The 14,481-nt window shown below is 44.9% G+C and overlaps 1 protein-coding gene across 4 annotated transcripts; it reads left to right on the forward strand.

The window, feature by feature from the left end:
* Positions 1-8,934: 8,934 nt before the first annotated feature.
* On the forward strand, positions 8,935-12,588 carry C1H11orf87 (chromosome 1 C11orf87 homolog). Of its 4 annotated transcripts, none has more exons than XM_059179836.1 (2): positions 8,935-9,130; positions 10,218-12,588. In XM_059179836.1, exon 2 carries the CDS (start codon positions 10,475-10,477, stop codon positions 11,069-11,071), a length of 597 nt encoding a protein of 198 aa, XP_059035819.1. In that variant the 5' UTR covers positions 8,935-9,130; positions 10,218-10,474; the 3' UTR covers positions 11,072-12,588. The 4 variants fall into 4 exon arrangements, with proteins under 4 accessions (XP_059035819.1, XP_059035840.1, XP_059035828.1 ...); XM_059179857.1 differs by lacking the exon at positions 8,935-9,130 and adding an exon at positions 9,386-9,405; XM_059179845.1 differs by lacking the exon at positions 8,935-9,130 and adding an exon at positions 9,718-9,804.
* The last annotated feature ends 1,893 nt before the right edge of the window (positions 12,589-14,481 follow it).

Consider the following 14,481-nt stretch of genomic DNA (forward strand, 5'->3'; position numbering starts at 1 on the left):
CAAGCTGAGCATCACAATTATGAATGTTGTCATCTATGATGAGCTGGAATGGGAAACAGGCTTCCAGAATAGCTCCAGCATTTTTTAGATATGGTGGCAGTGGTGATGATAACTGTGGAATTGGTGTTAATAGTCACGGTGGCACTGAAAGAAAAAGACCACCTCAGGTCAGCTAACCATTAAATTATTCTCCATGTGAGGCCCAGAGGACCTTTTATTCAACATTTACAGGATGCATATTTCCTGTAGCTGCAAGTCAGACCCATCTGAGTGTGAAAAAAGTGGAGTTTCAGAGACTTGATTCTTAGCCCTGGCAAGTCTCCTTTGCTAAAGCCTAGGGCCTTGGTATGGGAGGGGCGTGGGCCTGAGACCGAGATGGGGAGACTGGGAAGTGATGTACTTGAGAACCTTGAATTAACACTTTCTCCTGAATTCCTTTCTCTGAAAATGGTTCCCTTCCCCCTTTGTTACTGGGGAGCAGATTCTCCTCGCCCAGAAATCATGCAGAGACAGACACCTCCTAAGATGATACTTACCTTCTTCAAGGTTTTCCTATACTTGCTTCAGAGATTCTAGGACCGTAACTGGGGTCAAAACTCAGCTTGAAGTCCTGAGAAAATATTTTCCCTGCTCCAAGAGAAAAGAAAAAAGGGACCCTTAACAACAGAGCTACAAGATTTGGCTAATATGTCCTGGCAGAATCAGGAATATTTTCCTGTACTTTGAGAGTACTGCCCCAACTATGAGGAGTTTAAGGCTGCAGAGATAGAATTTTTTAAAGGCAAGCATTCTCCTGTGACATCAGGTTTAGTGTCCTAGACAGAGCTACTCTCATGGGCTCTAATAGGCTGCTGGGATAGTTCCTCCAAGTTCGGAAAATGATAGCTTGCAGCAAATGAGATGCCATTAGTGTAAATGCCCAGCTCTCTTGCTCCTCATATGGGGAAATTCTTAGGTGGGTGGTGAACGCTCCGTCCCACAGTTTTTCCTTAAGATTAAGGAGCTGGAAGCTGAAAGAAATACCAGATTTCTGGGGATGAAGAAACAGTCACCAGAGACAGCTGAGGGAAGGGACAGCACAACAGGTCACGGAGGACGTTCTCCATCCTGCGTCAACCTGAACATCCCTCGTTCCCAAGAGTGCAGTCATCTTGGGACAGAACAGTCCAAGTGAAACTTTTCTATCCCTGTGCTATTTTTTCTTCTGCTGTGACACCAGAGAGATAAGAAACCATCTAGCAATCTAGGGATGGGTGGTGAGGGAAAAGGAAGAGATAAACAAGTCAGAGAAATACAGAAGAAGCCAAATATTACTCCTTTTCGTGCCCCTAGGCTTGCAGTCTAAAATAAGCTAAAGTTATGAAGAAAGAGAAAATATGTGATTAATTGGTTTTTGAATTTTTATGAGTGTCTGAGAACAGATATTCTAATTACTGAATTGACCTTGTATTCTGATTTAAAAGGATATAAGAACGTCTTTTACCTAACGGTTATCCAAAAAATTATGGTACCTGTCAAATTTCTACTCAGCAGCCAGAAATTAGTACAGGGGACTCTCTAAAGGTAACAGTGAAACAAACCAAAGCACCACGTTTCCTTTGAGTCCCTCAGATGTGTCTGTTCAGCATGTCCTTTCTACTACGTTGTTGCCTTTGTGTTCTTCTGAAACTCTCCAGCTTTTCTCCCCATATGTTCTGTTATAAAAATAAAAAGCATAGTTGATAGCAACTGACCTAGAGAAAAGGTAACATAGGGTTCTGGAAGAAATCTTAGTTGTCTCATGTGTGTATTTCCTACTCCATCATCCTTGGTGGTTGATAACTCCCAGGCTATTTTAAAGCCATATTCTAACACCGTTTCATTTGTTTTCTTTTGCTAGCAAAAAATGACTGCATAGACAATGGATGGGAAAAAAAGGAGTATAAGAGGCAAAAGGTTGTTTGGCTTTCTTTCTTGAGTCTCAAATACAGTAATGTTTGCTTCATAAGGAAGAAAGAAGCAGGAGGGTTAGAGATGGCCACCCACCATGTGCATAAGTCACTTAACATCACTTTGTTCCCTCAGAATCTTCAAGAGCACTGAGTGTGCCCAGGAGCAGAACTGTGACCTAAACCAAGTGTTTCTCTCTTGCTGTGTATTTTTGTGTTGTAGAAAACACAGTCCAAAGCTGTAATCAAGTCTAACGAGATCACTTCCTCTTTCTTAGCGTGAATCTTTGTTTAACATGGAAGGCAACAATTTCTGTTGGAACACTGTGTGCTCCACCAGATGCTCTTGATTGATCCCTGAGACCTGATTTATTTTCTTTTTTTGGAATTTGTTATAGATTGACTTATTAGAGAATTCCTGATGGTCTCATTCCTTCTTGATCAAATTCAACAACTCTGAGAAAACAGCAATTGAAATTGTCATAAAATACAGGTAGGGCTCAAGATGCTCATCTCCTCCTTTGGACGAGTGTTTCCTAACTGTGCAGGGATAAGCTGAATGTCTAGGGCAGTGGTTTTGAACCGGGGGTGATTTTGTACCCTCCTCCCTGTGACCGTTGGCAATGTCTAGAGCTCTTTTTGATGGCACCCCAGAGAGGGACACTGCTGGCACCCAGTGAGTGGAGGCTGGGGATGCCTCTAAACAAATGCATTCATTTCCTCTTGCTGTGTGCCGTAGCAGCTTACAACAATGCTCCTTTATTAAAGCACGGTTTTCTAGGTCAGGAGTCTGGGAGATTGGGAAGGGTGCTGGACCAGGCTATCTACTTAGAGTATCACAGGACTGAAATCAAGGTGTTGGTTAGGTTGGGCTCTTATATGGAAACTCTGGGGGAGAATCCAGTTTTAATCTCATTGATGTTTTTGGCAGAATTCAGTTCCTGGTGGTTTTAAGACTGAGGTCCCTATTTGCTTGCTGACTGTCAGACATTCTTAGCTCTTATAGGGCACCCACCTGCGTTTGTGCATGTCCCCCTCCAACTTTAGGTCAACAACAGCATGTTGAACTCCCCCCAGCTCCCCTACCCTGACCTTGCGCTTTGAATCTCTGACTTCTCTTCTGCCCTCAGACAGAGAATATTCTTCTTTTAATGGCTCACCTAATTGGACCAGGCATGTCTGAACTATCTCCATAACTGAAGGTCACCTATTTGGAACTTTAATTACATCTACCAAAGTTTCTTCACTGCAGCCCTCATTAGCTTTTGATTGAATAATTGGAAGAAGTGGGGGACCATCTTGAGAATTCTGTTTACCACCACAATCTATAATGCACAAGACAGTCTCTCACAATAAAGAATTATCTGACCCCAAATGCCAGTACTACTGAGACTGAGAAACCCTGGTCTAGATAGGCCTTTTTGCACATGGTGGAAATATTTTCAGCTTCTCTTTCTCATGAAGGGCCCCTGAAAGAAGCACTGGCTTTCTGATCATGAACCCAAACTCTCATTTTGAGAGTTTGTTGTGATCAACAACTGAGTTGTTGATCACAAAGATCTTATGAATTATTTGACACTGGCTAGTCCATCTGGCTTTACCCACTGACCGCTCTAACCTCACATTCATCAGTCTGCGCAGTTCACAGTCTTCTCTTCTTTGATGCAAGTGATATTTGATTTACATATATTGGGAAACGAGAAGAATTTTAGTATTTTTTGCTTTTGGCCAGATAATGAGAATATAATCATGCATGTAATTAGAATGCAAGTTCCTGATTACAGAGACTTTTCCTTGGTCACTCATACCCTGAGAACCTAGTGCAATTGGTGGCATGTGGTAGGGACACACTGTTGAAGGAATGACTTCTGCAGTCAGGGATAATACAGCAAGACAAATCTTGACTTTTGGTGCAGATACCCAGATTTAAATAGGTCTGAGGCTTGATTAGACAATCCTTTATTATGAGGCATAAAGGGATAAAGCATATGTTTATGTAACTGGAGATTAAAAATATCTTGATAGGTATATAAAGTTTTGTAGGCGCTCAGCTTTCCTGAAACTTAGAACAGCCACCTGGTTTAAACTCTTATGCCCATATGAAATCTGAACACGCCTGATGGGTCATTCTAGTTTGGATTTGAAACTTTTCAGATCATGTCACAGGATTTGGATGCTTTGGAATAGAAACCTTCAAAGTTTTTTGTTTGGCTTTTTTTTCTGCTGAATATTCCCTAAAGAATTTTGGAAAATCATGGATTCCTTTGGGTATTTGAATTTGACATCTAAAATTTTTTAACCATCATATTTGTAAGGAATTAATTTCTGACATTTCCCATATCATGTATATACTTTAAATATATATTTCAGAACATCAGATTGATAGATTTAGTTCATTCAGTTTGTATAATATGACTTCTATATGATCTATCAGATAAATGCAGCTCAAATTGTTAATCAAAGTAGACAAATGAGGTTTACTTCTTGTGCAAAAAGTCTGGATTCACTTTTCAATTTAAATAAACTGGGATCTTTGTATGCCTGTGACAACTTCTCACTTCTAAATTCTCATTCTAATATAAATCAATATACGGATAGACACAGAGCCTTAGAATGAGTCTGTCACTTGGATGAAATAAGGCATTGCCCCATCAATATTTCTTACAGATGATCTTTATGCTTTGCTGTCACCTTATCAGGAATTATACAATCTCTTGTTATTCCGTTGTTTTTATACCCTAAGTAATGCATGGTTGGTGAGGACTGGCGAATGTAAAGTTGGAGTGTTGACAAAGAATAGGTTTTAGCCTTAGATAGAAACATTTTAGGGAAAAGGACACATAGAGGTTGTGGATTTGGGAAATTATTCCTCGAAAGCTATACATACCCATTTACCCATGGGAAAAAATCTTAATGTGCTCTCAGAGATCTGAGTCCCCCATTTTGGAAACCGCTGGCTTTGATGACAGTCTTCTGCATGATTAGAAAGGGCTTTCCAATACCAAAGTAGTGAATTGAAATATGCTTTCTACCCTTTATCTGTTCTACTATATTTAAGCTCTCTCATAAGTACCTAGAGTAGGATAAATTCATCTTCTGTTGATGATGCTCCAAACATTTGAAGATTCTCTCCTGCATCCCTAATGTCTTTCTATCTCTAAGATTCATATTCTTAGCTCCTAGAATTGTTCATTGTCTGTTACTGTTTTCAGTTCCTTTACCCTTATAGTTATCCTCAAACTTATCATAAAGGATGCTCCAACTTAACAAAAATTACCTGAATTTTGATGTCCAAAACAGTATAATGCTTCTACTGTCAGAGATAAAATATTAATCCTAGTGATTTTCTTTGTAGCCTAAGGAACTACCATATACTGAATGTTTAGTGTATGCTTAGTGCATAAAATAGCACTGCAGAGAAGATACTGTTGCTATTATTCTCATTTTACAGATGAGAAAACTGTCTAGAACTTCAGTCATTGCTTTGCTTATTAATTAATCACTGGCTGGGCCAGCAGTTGATTTAACAGCAACATAACAGCTTACAGAGTGGAGGGATGCAGGGCCCAGGGTCGTCTGGATAGATGATTGGGCAGAATGTCTGGCCCTGAACATCCTCTGACCAGGTCCCTGTAGATCTGTGAGGAGCCTCACACGTGTCATGCTGCTGTGGTCCAGAATAATGTGCCTAGATAACCTAGGCCTGGAGGCTTTTCCAGACTGGACTCTGCTCCACTCAAGGGCATGTGTCGAGTGTCTGGTGGGCTGCTGCCAGGGGAAGGGGGAAGACCTCCAAAATGGGGCTTTGCACATCCCCTCCTCTGCTTCAACTAAACAGCTGTGCTTTTTTTGATTTTACTTGTTCATACTTGTAGACAGCAACAGAGATAGAATTGAAATAGGGATAGAATTAGAGATACTGTGTGTGTGTGAGAGAGAGAGAGGGGTGGGGGAAGAGAGAGAAAGAGACCACTATCTATGAAAAGAATACTAATTTTGGAGTCTGCTTACTTAGCTTTGATATCCATAATATACTTACTATTAAGTGATTAAATGACCTGGGCATGGTCTTTAGCTTCCCTGAGCTTTTGTTTCCTCACCTGACGTATAGCAGGGAGTCAGGGTTTTGTTGAGCAAATAAGCCAATGAATGAGTGAATGAATGAACGAATAAATAAATAGATAAATAATTTTATGCTTTGTTTGCAAGGTTAGGTTAGGACTTATGCTATTGCAGCCCGGCACATAGTAGGTGTTTTGTTGATAATAATAATAGTAATGGCACTCCTTGTCATTATTGACTTGGTGGTATTTTTCTGGATGGATGTACCTTTATGATCCATCTCTCTATGCTGGATGGAGATCCCTCATCAAAATGGAGAGTAAATCCTGTATGTTGCTGTATCTTTGGAGTGCACCTAAGTCAAAAGGGCCATTCCTATTAGAAAGGGAAGACACTGGAAATCTCAGAAGCTTCTTGGCCCTCCAGTCTTGAAGGTGTGGCTTGAGAAGTTTGGGGGCAAAAACAGTGGCAGCGTGTTGTCTGGGAGAAGTCCTGCCATTGTCCCAGATGTTCCAGAATCACACAGCAGCTCCGTGAGCTCAGTGCCTGCAGACACAGAGGTGTGCATGCTACTGTCAGTGGTGTTCCTGGGGCTTGAATTCCACTACCCAGTGACATCTGAGTCTATGGGCACATTCATTTTCTGAGTAAGAACAAATTATGAACCTACAGCCCATTCTTCTTGAAAGAGAAGGGGAGGTGGGAAGTGTGCTGGGCTTTTGACCTAAAAATTGATGTCTTTACCTAAATCATTTCGAGTTAAATACCATTGTCTTGTGGATCACGTTCATCTGCTGTAGACTGTAAATTCTCTAAGGTAAGACCTTGTCTTTCTATAGGTTGTGGAAAATGGTACAGACAGTTTTAGCACTCGTGGTAGAACAGATGGTTATCATTTATAACAAAAGAAAAAGAACAGTGGCAACCTACTCACACCTAGAAGCTTGGTGTGGAAAAGGAACCCCGTTATATTTATATTTATACTTGTATTTATACGTGTATTTATATATGTAGTAATCCCATTACAACGTATTGTAAGGTATGCATGTTTCTCATTGGGAAAACCTGATAACTCATTCTTCCAAGTCTAGAAAACAGACTAGGGAGAGTTAATTCTAATTATGTAAAGATCCTTTGCTTTACCAGACAGTTTTTCTAAAGAGTCTCTTTAAATAGCTGTATCTCTTTTTGGAGTATTCAAAATTGGATTTGCCTTACAAAATGTTGATTAAACTCAACTTTTCAGGAGCAAAGAGACTGTACAAAAATGGGGCATTGCATGTCAAGTGTTATTGGTGAAGGCTCACTTAGTGATCACGAGGCTCACCATCCCATCTGCTGAGCCCATCCGAGTCAGAATGTCCAAATATGGCCAGTGGCTTTCACAGGGCATTGGGGGTCCTCATTCTAGGTAGGAAAACTAAGCCAGCATTGAAGTCATTGGCCATCATTAACCATGTGAGTCCTGCAGCCACGGGCATTAATCTGTGCTCTGAATGATCTTGCATGATTCAGCATGTACTGGTATTAGCTTAAATAGGGATACTTTTTTTTTTTTATCGAGACAATTATGAAGAAAAATCTGATGGCTTTTATTCAAACAAATGAAAACCAAAATTTGGAAGAGAGATATGCATTTCTTACTTCATATGTAAATTGTGAGCAAGGAGAGGAAAAGGAGAAATTAGAGTAGGACCAGATAGGGACACAGGGTCCAAAGGGACCCCCAGACGACAAACAAACTTTTATTCCCTGTGCCATACCCTCTTTTTTATAAAACCCTCTACTTGCAAGCAGTTAGGAAGGTGTCAGTCATTCCTGCTATCTCCCAGTTCAGATGGATAGCAAGAAAAAGCAAGAAAAACCACTCCATTTTGCAGGTAAATATTATACAGGCACTAAATTAGACTCAAAGATGGGAAGAAAAGAAGACAGGGAGAGAAAAAGGAAATGCATATTTAATAAGACAAGTGAATGCTTCCAAAGATCATACCGTGTCTTTATGTGCTATTCCAAGCTGGTATCTCGAATAGAAAAATGAGAATACTTCATTTTAAAGTAGCCTACTGTTAACGAGATGCACTGTTCATACATTTGCAAGGGTCCTAAAGCAAGAGTTGATTCATCTCTGCCTGGATGTAGGTGGGGTGATGAGAATCTTTCAGGAAGTTCTGTCCACTGTGCTGAAAGGCTGTTGTTAACACTATAGCAAAGTAAGGGGGTATGCTCAGAATTTTCATAGCACAGTTTATTTCTCTACTCCTCTAAGTTATTTTCACCTTCTGGCCTTGTAAGCCTTGCATGTGCTTTGTGTGCTCACAAGTGTCTAGATTTCAAAAGAGAGAGTTTAACATAAGGAGTGGGTCTTGGGCCTAGAGATGTGTATGTGAATGAGTGGAAGGGAACTATGAGTCAGGTGACCTGAGAGGTAACTTGAAGGCTCTTGTGGAGAGGAAAACAGTTTATTTGCATTGTTCAAAGTTAAATACACGTTCGGGTTTGTATTTAATGTTTTGCCACTTGTGTTCATAAATGCCCCCTCTCATTTCTCATATTCACGCAGTTTCTGTTCAGAACCAGGCCAGCATAGACATGTTTGCAGAGGAGAGCAATCCTCATCAGCCCAGGGAAAGGAGGGAAAAATTAAAAAAAAAAAAAAAAAATCGAATGTGTACCCTGCGGGGAGATGGCTCTCTATAGAGTGTAAAAATGTGTTCCTGGGACCATGTGGAAGAGGGTTGAGGGTGAGGAAGCCTGGGAGCTGAAGCTTCCTCCCTTCCCAGGCTTAGGAGTGCCGAAGGTGGGTCTCTCACTGCAGGGTGCTGGGGTCGCTCCCCGTACCCAGCCCCAGGGAGGGGAAGGACCCGGAACCGGGAATGTGTGGCAGAGGCTCACTCTGCCAGGAGGAGATCTTAGGGTATGCGGGTGGGGTGGGGGCCTGAGGGGTGGCTTGGAGCCCTGGCAGTGGCTGCCTGACGTCACCGGCCTCTCTGGCAATAGGCTGCGAGCTGAGCTCCCCGAAGCGGCGGCGGCGGCAGCAGCGAGGCTTGGTCTCTGGCCCCTTCACTCCGCGCCTTCTGCAGCCGCCACTGCAGCCGCGCGGCGGGGGCTCCCTCCCTGCAGCCAGCTGGTGGCCCCAGGTAAGGGACGCGGTGCGGCTGAAGGTTCCAGGCTGCTGGGTGGTGGGGCGCGAGCGGGTCGGACAGCCCCGGCGGCCTGCGCAGGCACCCCTGGCTATAGCTTCGGCCCCCACCCTGCCCAGACCCGGCTTGCGCGCCTCGTCTCTGCTCCGCAGTGCAACAGTTTGCAGCTGCCTCTCGAGCACGGCAAGGGGGCTCTGCTGTGTGCTGCGGGTCTACCTGGCTCTGGTCCCCGGGAAGAGCCTCGGGCTGGGGTTGGGGAGGCCAGAGGGAAGGTCCGTTCCCCAAACTTTGCAAACGAAAACCCAGACCCTTCCATTTCCAGTCCCCTTAGAAAGAAGCAGGATACTGCTGAGTGCGGGGCACAGGGAGATGGAGAGAAGGGGGCGTTTGCGGGGATGTGCTTTAGCTGAAAAAGGTGTTTCAGCTGCTTTTCTTTTTCTGATTGGGGGGCGGGGGTACCGGGAAGAAGACTGTAGAATGGAGGGAGCGTGATCCAGCGCGTCAGCTGTGGTCACAGACAGAGGCGGAGTGGGATGTGGTTGCTGTGGTGTCCCCTTGGGAATGGGACTTAAGGGGCCTGAAGCCGGCCAGGGAAGAGGAGTCTGGAGGGGAAGGGAAGGGAAGAGAAGGCAGTACTGCGCACCCGGAGCCCGCTTGTTCGGCGCTTGGGGGTGGGTGCTGGGAAGGGTGGGATGCACAGGAAGACATCCACTAAGAGGGCGAAGGAAGGAGGCAAGTCGGTCCTCTGGGAAGCGGGGACCGCGTTCCCAGGCGGCTGTGTGTCTGTTGCAATTAGAAAGTTGTGGAGGGCCCAGGAAGGCTGCCTTATCTGCTGAGTAATCTGTCTCTCCGCGGTGCCGGCGCAGACCCCTTCCCCGCGAGTGGCGCGAGCGCGAAAGCTGGCGGCTCGGGTGCGCGGCCAGGGGCGGGCGGGTTGGGGTCCCCGGGCTGCGGAGAAGACTGGCAGCGCCCGGCCGAGGCAGTATGCCCAGAGGGCCGCTTTGCGGTAGTGGCTGATCCTTCCGGTCCTCCGCACTCCCCTGGGCAGCGGCCGGGATCCTAACTAAGCCTGTTCTCTTTGCAGCCTGGTGCCTTGGGAGAGGAAAAGGGCGCGCGGACACGCGTTCCAGGCGGGGCCAGAGAGGATCTCCTGGGCACCGCTCGCTTCCTGGCCGGCTTGCTTGTCCGCAGTTGCTCTCTCCGTCCTTCGCTCGCGCGTGCATCCTCTCCCGCACCAGGGAGTAGTTTTGGGTGGCGTGGGCTCGTCCTCTTCTTTCCTGGTGGGAACGGTTGCCCAAGAGAGGAAGTCTGGTGGGCCCGGCCCCTCCCAGCCCAGCGCCGATGAGTGCCAGGGCGCCCAAGGAGCTGAGGCTGGCGCTGCCGCCGTGTCTCCTCAACCGGACTTTTGCTTCCCCCAACGCCAGCGGCAGTGGCAACGCGAGCGCCCGTGGCCCGGGCGCGGGTGGCAGCGGTGGCGGCACCTGCATCACGCAGGTGGGACAGCAGCTCTTCCAGTCCTTCTCCTCCACGCTGGTGCTGATTGTCCTGGTCACCCTTATCTTCTGCCTCATCGTGCTGTCCCTCTCCACCTTCCACATCCACAAGCGGAGGATGAAGAAGCGGAAGATGCAGCGGGCGCAGGAGGAGTACGAGCGGGATCACTGCAGCAGCAACCGTGGCGGTCGGGGGCTACCCCCCGCGGGCGGCCAGGCCCCCACCCACGCGAAAGAAACCCGGCTGGAGAGGCAGCCCCGGGACTTGGCCTTCTGCGCCCCCTCCAACGCCTCCTCTTCGTCTTCGTCCCCTGGCCTTCCGCGCCAGGGTCCCTGTGCCGCTCCACCTCCCCCGCCGGCCCCCAGTCCGCAAGGAGCACACGGGGCCTCCTCCTGTTTGGACACAGCTGGCGAGGGCCTTTTGCAAATGGTGGTCCTGTCCTGATTGTTTAGCCCCCGCCATCCCCTTCCTCATTTCCAGCATCTCTGCCCTCCTTGCTTTTTCCCCCCCTCCATCTTCTTCCACTTTTCCCTGCACCCCCCCCTTCTTTCCCTGTCTGCTCTCCCCTTACTCTGTTCCTCCTCCGCCGAGGCACTGTGCGGCATTTGTAAATACTGGGCGAGGAAAGTCTCGAAGAAGAAATAACGCTGATAATACTTTATTATTAATATTTATAGTAATTATATACTAATAACACAATCCAAGCGCATGACAAATCACCTAATTTCTCATTGTTGATGAAGGATGCGTCTTCCCTCTCCACCCTGCACCCTCCCCCCTACAATAAGGAGAAGAAACCGCACAAGCTACCAAATATTTTTAAAAAGGCGTTGATTCCTGGAGCAAAGGGAATGGAGGGGGCCCGGTGTGTTGTACATAGCTGTCAGGTAAAGGTTCACTTACCTTCCCTCCCCCCCAAGCTTTCACTTTTCCTTCAGCTTCCCTCCCTTCGCCATACCCACCCTAAGCTGGGCTCAGGCAATACTATATTATAAAGAAAACGTCTACATTAAGCACCAGAACTACAAGAGGCCACAGAGACAGTCCCAGAAAAATGTGTGTGACATGTACCCATCTCTGGCCAGCCCTCTTCCTCAGCCCTTAGTTAACCATTCCCCTTTCTAGGACCAGGCATTTAAATTTACTTTTAGAAATGTCCCTCGCTGGCTGAAAATCTTTAAATGAGTTGAAAGAAGAGAAAGAAAGAATGAAAGAACAAAAAAAAAAAAAAAGAAAGAAAGAAAGAATGAAAGAAAAGAAACGAAACTCTATTGCTTTAGCTCTCTGCCCCGCCCCCAGCTGTACACCTTTGACTTGGGGCGTCTCCAGGATTCACCAAGGATCCAGAAGCTGTCCAGCCAGGTGTGGTGCTGAAATTGCTTCCCCGGACTGGTTACTTTCTTTGGTTGAACAGGCAGAGGAGGGGCTGTTTTGGGAAATGACTATTTTAGCTCTTTGTTGGTTTCTTCTTTTTCTATAATCGGGTTTGCGTGTATTGGTTTTATTATTAAACATTGCATAAGTTACCTTTTTTGTAAAAAAAAAAATTACTAGGTGATGTACAGTACTGAAAGTGCAGTATCCAACCAACCAGAATGTTTCTGTTTCATTCTTAGAGCAAGTGCACCTTTGTTATATATTTATTATATTGGTACCAAATACAGAAGCAAACTCTAGTTCTGTACTACATCCCCCAAACTGTAGAGTCTTGTTCTTCATTTCCAGCTGTTGATACAATGGTCACCCCTGGATGAGCAATTCAGTGGTGCAGACCCGGCTTCTGCTGTTTCCAGAAGTGTTCTTTTGTACCTTATTCTGTAGTCGACTGTTATAAAAAGATAACACATATGTTTTCTTTTTTTTTTCTTTTGCGAATAACAGAAACAACCACAACAGAGAACAGACAAATAATGGATGTGCAGGAATGCCATCTATTAAAACATGGTTAATATTTAAACAGTGCCTGTAGTCCTGCCTGCATGCAGTTACCCCCGGAGGCAGATGAGGGTATGCTTGCTTGTACTGTATGTGTTGGGGGGGGGGGCGAGGCTGGTGGGGGTATTGGGCAATTTGGATGAAAGGACATGCAAATTTCAAGGGAAGTTAAACCTGGTAACTACTTGTAGGATGAAAATATATGAAGCCTGTTCAGTTAAAAACTTGTGCCTGCATCTGAGGTGCAGTGAAGGAAGGGCTCTTTTCTCTTTCACAGTCTGGCTTACCTGTATTGGCTGGATACACCAAAAAAGATTGAGAGAAAAGCAAAGTGAGAAAGAAGAAGATTGATGTTTTTCTTCTCCCTCCTGATGCCAGACAAGGCCGTCTGTCTTAGAACTGGGGTCCACCTATAGTTATTTCCCACTTTGTTCCCCTTGGACTGATGATAGAAGGGGCCAGAAACGTGTTACAGTCTTAATTATATGCAGTGGCATCCTTTCTTGGGAACCAAATCTTCGAAAGCTGTTTAAATGTTTGGACAATGTATGAATGTGGATGTTCTACAGAAAGCTCAACCGAAAGAGTTCTTATTAACCTGCAGAGTGTAAGGCGACATCCCTCTTCCAAATAACTAGTAATTCTAGGTTTTCCATCTTGGTTCCAGGCTTCTGTGCTCTTATGTAGAGAAGAATATTACCTATGAGGTTTTAGGTCAAGTTCCGTCTGCATCTTTTATACAAATAATTTAACAAGCTTAGTTTTAACCACCCATTAGATATTCACTCACATCCTTTCCTGAAGTACAGAGGATCATCATTTAAGCATGCCATGTTGTAATATTAGGAAGACCAGGTAGAATCTTTGGGTTCAGTATATTAAACAATGAACCAGACTCTCTCCAGTGCCTTAGTCACTCCCTAGTAATAGGTAAAAGAATGCAGTACCTCCCTCAGGCCGCTAGGGAATCCTTCAGTGCATCAGAGCTCTACATTGTACATCAGAATGACTAAGGCACTGTGAAGAAGAAAGTCCATTAATTTTTGTAGCTCACCCTCATCTAGCTGTAGCTCCTTAATACCTTATTACAGAATGACTTTCGGACTTGAAATTTGAATAGAACCAGGGACTCAGAAGGGAGCTTCCTCATTTCCAGTAAGCTCCCCTAAGTGTGTGGATATTACCTTCTTCCCCTTGTTTGGGGGCACTTCTTACAGTGAATAATTTCCCATTTTACTAAAGCAATAAGATGTTCTGTTGTGAGCAGTGCTGGATGATGATTCCATTTCCTTGGTGCTGAAGCTACTCATACGTTCTTGCCTTATGAATCGCAGTGCATTCAAGGCATGCAATAATAACCCCTTCCAGGGAGAGCCAGTACACTCTAGGGGGTCATTATGAGAGCGTCCTATGTCAGAGTTCCCCAAAGGAATAGAGGACACAGGAGAAATGAAAGCATTATGTATACCATTTAAAAAACATCCTGATACCTCTAAACATGGCACACATCAGTAACATGCTCTCATTGTGCACCTTTAAATCTGTATGCCTTTCTCCATTAACTGACTGTGGCTTAATATTTTTAATAGTGCTCTTTGTAAAGATGATGTGGTTTGTGAGTCAAATTCCATGCTGAGTTTAATATAGTCAAAATTGTAAGCTTCTGATGGTGTCACTTGAGATTTTTTTTATGAGATAGTGAATTACATGAAATTCTAGTAACACCAGTCCCCACACCAAATTATTGCAATAAGCACATATCCGAGCAATTTGCACAGACCCTGTTTAGAACATTGCATCTTATTGAGCTCAGTTGTCAGTCTCAGGAGTTTGGGATGCTACCAACAGGGCATTTCGGATTTCATTTGTATGAAACAAAAGGCAATCTGGAAATAGCTGCATTTATTTTAAGGATTTTG

Source organism: Mustela lutreola, chromosome 1 (assembly GCF_030435805.1).
Source record: "Mustela lutreola isolate mMusLut2 chromosome 1, mMusLut2.pri, whole genome shotgun sequence".
NCBI classification, from domain to species: domain Eukaryota; kingdom Metazoa; phylum Chordata; class Mammalia; order Carnivora; family Mustelidae; genus Mustela; species Mustela lutreola.